The sequence below is a fragment of the Bubalus bubalis genome, chromosome 18, assembly GCF_019923935.1.
Source record: "Bubalus bubalis isolate 160015118507 breed Murrah chromosome 18, NDDB_SH_1, whole genome shotgun sequence".
NCBI classification, from domain to species: domain Eukaryota; kingdom Metazoa; phylum Chordata; class Mammalia; order Artiodactyla; family Bovidae; genus Bubalus; species Bubalus bubalis.
Genome location: NC_059174.1, coordinates 50,585,059 through 50,592,804, shown reverse-complemented (window position 1 = coordinate 50,592,804; position 7,746 = coordinate 50,585,059). Strand labels below are relative to the sequence as shown.

General features: G+C 57.0%; 1 protein-coding gene across 2 annotated transcripts in view; it reads right to left on the bottom strand.

The window, feature by feature from the left end:
- Positions 1-3,491: 3,491 nt before the first annotated feature.
- Positions 3,492-7,746, bottom strand: part of GRIK5 (glutamate ionotropic receptor kainate type subunit 5) — a 63,730-nt gene continuing 59,475 nt past the window's right edge. For both annotated transcript variants that reach the window (XM_025269188.3, XM_025269189.3), the window contains exon 20: positions 3,492-4,495. In XM_025269188.3, coding sequence (XP_025124973.1) covers positions 4,079-4,495 — 417 coding nt within the window. In that variant the 3' untranslated portion in view covers positions 3,492-4,078. The remainder of the gene's footprint in view (positions 4,496-7,746) is intronic.

The window sequence follows — 7,746 nt, the reverse complement described above, 5'->3', positions numbered from 1 at the left end:
CTGCAGTTATCCAACGAGACACAACTGCACAGGTACACAGGAGACACATCACAGCCAGAGAATCCCACCAAGCATGGCACTCACACCCGACCATCACCCGGAGAACACAGACGCTGGGGACACCCACCAACACCACCAGTTTCACAATCACATTCCGTCACACACCAACTTATCATCTCCCACACATCTCACAGTACCCCATCAAAACAAGCCCAGAGACTCACGAACACACAGCACACTGCACACCCCAGCACACCACAACAGAATCACACAGGCATAAAATGCCATGCAGAGGAACACACACCCTGAAAACACCACCTCACAGACACATATGTCACACGCTCCGTCATAGCTGGCCTTAAGCCATCTCACACAGAGACCAGTAAATATTTCACCCATGGGCCCATGAACCAGTACACATCCACACTCAGCACCATCACACAGACATAGGCCTCACACTGCCCCAGACACCATTTGAACCTTTGTGGACTCTGCTGTGTAGTCACACAACATCACAAACACTCCTTCCCAATATATCTGGGCACATGCAAAGACCCTCCATGCCAAACTGCCAAAGTATTGCTAATTGTGAATGACAGACAAAGGGTGCACTCGGACTCATGCACGGCACACTAATTCACAGACACAGATCACGCAACACCATCCCACACACCTCACACACTACACTCATCATGTATTGCAATGCTGTCTTATATACTTGCATTGTAGCTTCAAACACCCCCAATGCCCACACCCCCACGCTGTGCACATCCCAGCTCGGCATATATTGATACACACACACACAGATGCACAGCTGGCACCCACATCCCAGGCCTGCCACAATACACACGACATCCCATCGGCCACCCACTGGAGCCTGAGGAGTTACAGCCTCCCACCCACACCTCTCTGCTCTATGAGGAACACTCCCAGACTCTGTGGGGATGGCAGAAAGGGCAGAGAGCAGGCAAGAGCCTGTCTCTGTAGCTTTTTCAGAATGTGGGTATCCTCCCACCTGTGGAAGTTGAGATGTGGGGGACAGGCAAGGGGCGTGAAGGTTAAGGACCAGGTCACTGATTTGTGTGAAAGGCTGAAGGCTGGAGTGAGACACAAAAAATGGGAGATTCAAAATCACAGAACCACAAGGACAGGGAGACTGGGCCAGAGAGCAAAAGGGGGCAGGCAGGTGGGTTCATTCCTTCCTCCAGCACCCAGAACCTCAGCCCAATCCTGTACTCTGACCCGTCCCCATCCTTCCCTGCTGTCCTTTGTTGCCATAGTAACAGGGAGGCAGCGTATGCAGCAAAGGAGGCTGGGTTTACAGATCTGGCCTGTCTCCATGGAGACTGGTGGGGGGGGGGGAGCCACATCTTCTAGCCCTGGTAGTTGGCCCCTCTGCGGAACTCTGTCCCCTTTCAAGAGGAGGATGGGAGGGAAGGGGGGAGGCTCTGTCCCACCTCTATCTTTTTCCTCTCTACCTTATCCTGCAGGGATGAGCCTGGACCATGGCAGAGAGATTGGGGGGATGGAGAAGCCTGAGGGGTTTCAGGATCCCAGGAGATTCTTGGCCTTCTCTCCTCCTGCTCACCAGCTGGGCTGGGGGAGACTGCACCCCAGACAGGCTCATGTCCCCCCTCATGCACTCCCTCCTCAGTTTGGGGAGACTGATGACTGTGCATAGTGTTCCCAGCGTGAGGCTTTGCGGAAGTTGGGTGGGGGAGGAGGAAGATTTACGAAGGTCACAGGAATGGATGGGGACAAGGGAACTCGGCAAGAGAGATGGAAGGAGAGACTAAGGGGAGGAATGGACACAGAGTTCAAAACCAGAGAGATGCAAATAGGAAAGGAAAAACAGAAAGACCGACAAAGACAGACAGACTGGCAAAGACAGAAATGAGGAAACAGATGGAGGAGACAGATCAACTGCATTACTTAGTGAAGATGACAGAGACGGGACATAGAGAGCCAGGCAGACATATTTGGCAAACTGGGGAGACAGAGATAAAGACTGAAGAGATAGAGCAGAAATGGGGGTGGGGGAGACTCAGAAATGGGAGAACTGATGCTTGGTATTGGGACAGAGAATGGGAGAGACCACAAATGTCTGCAGCCATATTCTATCACCTTGACGGACTGACATTCCCGCTCAAGGGCAGAGCCATTGATTAGTTTCTAAGAGATGTGGAAACAAGAAACATCCTGAGACACAAGCTCGCCCCCACACCTGCCTCTGAAGGGCACACATGTGGCAAGTGTCTGAGACACGGAAGAGGCCAGGTTGAGACGGGGTGCTGTGTGACAGGCGGGGTCCCCCGGATGTGGCGTGCCCAAGCCCCGCGAAGGCTGGCAGGTCCTGTCGGGGAGACAGGGCGCTGCTGAGCGCCAGGCCGGTGCTGAACGGACAGCTCCCGAGCTCTGGGCCGCCTGCCCGAGGGGCGGGGCCCAGCCTCGCTCCTTTCCCTCGCTCGATCTCTAGCATTTCCACGGCTCGGGAAACGTCTACATCTAGTTTTCCAAGGCTTCTTGTTTCTCACCTATCTCTGCTCTACTTCAGTCTCTGCTTCTCTCAGCCCCAACAACTCCCGGTCTCTTAACCTGTTTTCTCTGACTACCCCTCCTCTCTCCCATTCTGTCTCACCCTTCTCCCACCTCATTATGGCTTGTCTCCCTGTTTCCCCTTTGGCTTATTTCCCCATCCCTCTCTGTTCCCCTCCGTGGTCTCTCCCCATCGCTACTCCATTTGCGTCTCTTCCCTTTCTGTTTCTTGCCCATTCCTGTCCCATCTCTTTCTCTCCACCTCTCCATATCTCCCCCTTCCACTCGGCCTCGTTTTGGCTCTGGCTGTGTGACCTTCACTCGTCCTTTCTCAGCGGCAGTTTCCACAGAAACCTCCAGCGGGGCGGGGGAGGGCGGGGACAGAAAGCAGACCCACCCTTTTCCCTGCTCCACCGGCCCTTCGGCCTCCCGCCCCGCCACCTCCCCCTCCACTGGGATTTCTCACTTCCTCTCTTAGGGGCTGGGGAGTTACGTTTTCAGCAGAAACACAGGATCAGGGGCACAGACAACTGAAGGTGGTCTCAGGGAGGTTCACACATGCACACGATTACAAAGCCAACAAATCACCCTGGCCCAGGCACACACCTGTCACCGTCCGGGCTAGCCGGAGCACCACCACACTGAACTGTTCACTAGCCCTCCCCTCCCCCAGCCCCATCTGGTTTCTCTCATTCTATGTCTCCTTTTCCTGGTGTCTCCGCCTCTCCAGATCCCTGCATCTCTCCATCTGTCTCAGGGAGAACTGCCTCCTTCTGTCCTGGGAGAAGGTCAGTGGAGAAGGGCCAGCTGCCCGGACCTGCGCTGACCTGCTGTCTGCGGGCAGGGCGGAGAATCGAGAGAGTGAAGGGGTGACCATCCAGTCTGCGGTTCTAAGCAGACTCCCTGGGGGTGGGGAGAGGAAGCCCAAGCCTTCGGTGCCCTCACACCCCCAGGAAATGAGACCTGCGTATCCCCAGCTTTGGGGTTTTGTTCTTTTTTTTATTCCAACAGGGACTGGGCTGTGGCAGGGGGAGGGATGGAGGCCCAACTGACCCCCTCCCTGTGGGGGTCTCATAGAAATTCGGAGGTTTCTCCCCAAAAAAAAGAGAGAAAGAGAAGAGTCGAGGGGCGCCAGGGGACACCCATCTGCCCAGAGGCTTCCCACTTCTCCAGAAGTGGGGAGGGCTGCGTCAAGTCTTGGGGAGCCTGAGCAGTCCCAGGATGGGGTTCTCCCCGCGGACTGCTTTCCGCTTCCGGGAACGACCCCTGCAGTCCCGGCCCCCGGAGTTCTCGGTCCCTGCGCTCGTCTTTGTCCGCAGTCGGGGGCGGAGTGCGGGCGTCCGCGGCTCCCTCCGGCGAGTCCACTAGGGGGCGCAGGCAGGCTCTGGAACCGAGCCTCGGACTTCACCGGGAACCGAAGGCAAAATCGCGGCGTCCGGCGCGCGGCGGGCGCAAGTCCCGTCCCTCGCCCACTGGGGAAGCGAGGGCGACCGGGGCCTGGGGCGGGCCCGGCCCCTGCATCAGTCCGGGCGCCCGCCCGTGGTCACTCGTGCTCGGCCAGCTCGCGGGGGCCGGCGGGGCGGGGCCGGGGCGGGCTGGTGGCTTCGGCGGGGGCGCCCAGGCCACGCGGGGGCGCGCCGGCCCCGGACGCCCGCAGCGCCTGGATGCGCCGGCACTCCTGGCAGACGCGCACGTGGGTGCAGGGCGTGGGGGCGGGGGGCCGGGCCCCGCCTGGCGGCCCCGGATCGTCTAGGAGGCGCTGGGGGCCCCCGTGTGCGCTGCCCGCATCCGCGCCAGCAGAGTAGAGCTTGCCGTTGCTAAGGCGCATCTCGCGGACGGCGCGCAGCGACAGCAGGGCCCTGCTGGGGCCGCCGGGCCGCCGGCGCCGGCGGGAACGCGACGTCTTGCGGCAGGACACGGCGTGCCGCAGCTCCTGCAGCATCTCCTGGCACACCGACACCTGGGGGCGGCGCGGGGCGGCGGTCACGGTCTGCGCCCTCCCTGCCGCCGCGCCTCCTCCCTCTCTACGCCTCTGGTCCTCCAGGCCACGCTCTTCACATCCTCCTGCTCTCCCCGCCCCACCGCTGTGTTCACCTCTCTTCCTCTTTCCCACCTGCGCTCTCGTCCTCTCCCTTCTTTCCGTCCTCTCCTCGCTTCCTAGTCTCTTCCCTCGCAGGTCCCTTCTCTCCCCGTGCTCTTCCTTCTCGCCTCTCAACTCCTGTCTGTCCTCCACTTCTCTCTCCCGTCTCCCTTATTCTCTGGATTTGTTCTTCAATCGGCCCTTCACCTCTGAGCCATGCTCCTCTCCTCCTACTATCTCGCCTCTTGTCTTTTCACTCGAAAGTTTCTAACTGCTTCTAGTCCTTCCCTCCTACTTGTTCTCCATCCTCTGTCACTGATACCTGTGCTCGGTACTGACCGCCTACTGGTGGCTCAGATGGTAAAGAATCTGCCTGCATAGCAGGAGACCCAGGTTTGATCCCTGGGTGGGGAAGATCCCCTGGAGAAGGCAATGGCTACTTACTCCAGTACTCTTGCCTAGAAAATCCCACGGACAGAGGAACCTAGAGAGCTGCAGCCCATGGGGTCGCAAAGAGTCAGACACAACTGAGTGACTAACACTTTCACAACGTACAGGCAGACCACCTACAGTGTCCCAGGCACTGTCTGGGAGCATTAGGGCCACAGCAGAGAACAGGTGGAAGCCCCTGCCCTCCTGGAGGTTATATTCCAGCATGCAGAGACAAAACCTAAAGACACAGTATGTTCGATGGTGATGAGTGCTTTGGAGAAAAATTAAATTCGGAAGAGAGATAGGGGCGTGGGTGGGGAGCAAGGTGGAATGTTGAGATGAGACCTTAGGGGAGACTCGTTGAGAAGAGGACTTGCAAGTAGACAAAGGCAGGGTGGGTAGGAGGACCCGGTAGGAGGGAGGGCAGACAGTTCAGCTGGATACAGGTGTGGAGGTGCTGGAAGAACCTGGAGCAGGTCAGGGTGGTTGGGGTGGGGTGGGCAGGGGGGCATGGCAGGAGATGAGGTCAGAGGAGCAATGGGGGCTGGCTCGTTTAAGGCCCAGAGTCCACGGTAAGCATTTGACTTTTACTCTGAGTCAGATGAGCCGACTCACTGGAAAAGACCCTGATGCTGGGAAAGATTGAAGGTAGAAGAAGGGGATGACAGAGGACGAGATGGTGGGATGGCATCACTGACTCAATGGACATGAGTTTGAGCAAGCTCCAGGAGATGGTGAAGGACAGGCAAGCCTGGCGTGGTGCAGTCCATGGGGTCCCAAAGAGTCAGACACGACTGAGCGACTGAACAACCACTGAGTCAGAAGAGTTTTAGATATAGGACTGCTGTGCTTTCACCAGATCACTCTGAAGCTGTGCTGAGAAGACTGTAGGGAGGCCAAGGGCAAGAGCAGAGAGCCCCCTAAGAAACCACTCTGATCACCAGGCAAGAGATGGCAGTGGCTGGACCAGTGTGGTGGTGGCCAAGGAGGTGAGAAGAGTTTGAATTCTGGGTGTGTTTCAAAGGTGGAGCCCACAGTTTTTGCTGAGATCAGGTAGAGGGTGTGAGAAAGAGGGAGGGGTGAAGGGTGACTCCACATATTTTGGCCCCAGCAATGACAGTGTTGCCTGGTGGGTGGGCAGGAGCTCCGTGTTGGCCACATGACGTCATGCACCGCCTGGTGGACATCCGCGTGGAGGTGCAGGGTACAGGGAGCTGAATTTACAAACTGTGGGTTCAGGGAGAGGTCCCTGGAAGGGATACACACCTGGGGGTTATGGCAGTCAGCCTCCAAGATCCTGCCCCCGGGGTGTTCACACCTTTGTGTAATCCCCTTTGCCTTTGTAGGAAGGTCACTGTGTGATCCACAGAATAAGGCTAGGTCGGCTGACATTTCGGCTCTCTCTTGGATTCCTCGCTCTGGGACAAGTCGGCTGCCACAGCCTGAGGACGCTCAAGCAGCCCTATGGAGAAGTCTCTGAGTGAGGAACTGAGGCCTCCTGCCCACTGCCATGTGAATGAGTGTATTTTTATTCTATCTCAGGATGTTTTGACATCTTAAACATCTTGCTAGCCAGGGAGAGACCACCCTCCCAGAGCTAGCCGATTCTTAGGGACAGCAAAGAGTTGGGAACCTGCCTTTCATATGAAAACCCAACCAGTTCTGAATCTATACTCCCCCTTTATCTGACTCACACACCAAACCCTAAAACAACCCAGGGCAGGTACCAGACAAGTAGAGACCACCCCTCTAGCCCAGAGCCTGCTAACAGCGTTCACATGGCCGAGTACTAAGCCATTTCCCCACTTGCCTTGCCTTTCCCAATAAAGCCTCTGCCCTAGGCTTCTCTCTCCCTTCTTCTGCTTCCTGACCAAAGCTGGTGCTTTCCTTGTGGCCCCAGTGGCGGTGGTGGTGGGGGGAGCATGGGCTTCTGTTAGGTGATATAAGTACTAAATTCTTCTTTCCCTGGCACTGGCGTCTCCAAATCATCACCCAGTCACTCCCATAAATTAAAACCCCAAGTACACTGTGAGACAGGGAGCCATCCTAGAAACAGATCCTCTAGCCCCAGTGGGCCTCTGTGCGTGCGTGCTAAGTCACTTCAGTCATGTCCGACTCTGTGCGACCCTATGGACTGTAGCCGCCAGGCTCCTCTGTTCATGGGATTCTCCAGGCAAGAATACTGGAGTGGATTGCCATGCCCCCTCCTTCAGGAGATCTTCCTGACCCAGGAATCGAACCCGCATCTCTTACATATCCTGGATTGGCAGGCAGGTTCTTTACCACTAGCACCACCTGGGAAGCCCCCAGACAACAGCAACTCCCCATGACATCATGCACGTGACCTTAGCAGAGACACTGAGCTGCCAGGACCACCCAGCTAAGCTGCTCCAGATTCCTGACCTATGGAAACTATGAACTGGTATCAGTTTGTTGTTGGAAGTTGCTAAAACGGGGGATAGCTTGTTACGTGGCAACGGATGAATAATGCAGGAGTCATCAGCATACAGTCTTGCAAACCATTTGGCTGGAAGAGATCACCGAGGGAGGGGAGGAAGAGAAGTCCAAGGCCCGAGCCCTAGGGCCCCCCAACGAGAATGTCAGAGAGGTAGGAGGAAGATGAGACAGGAGCAGGACCAGAGAGGGCTGAGGAGGTGGTGACCGGCTGTGTGGGAGCCCTGGGCTACCTCACCGTGATG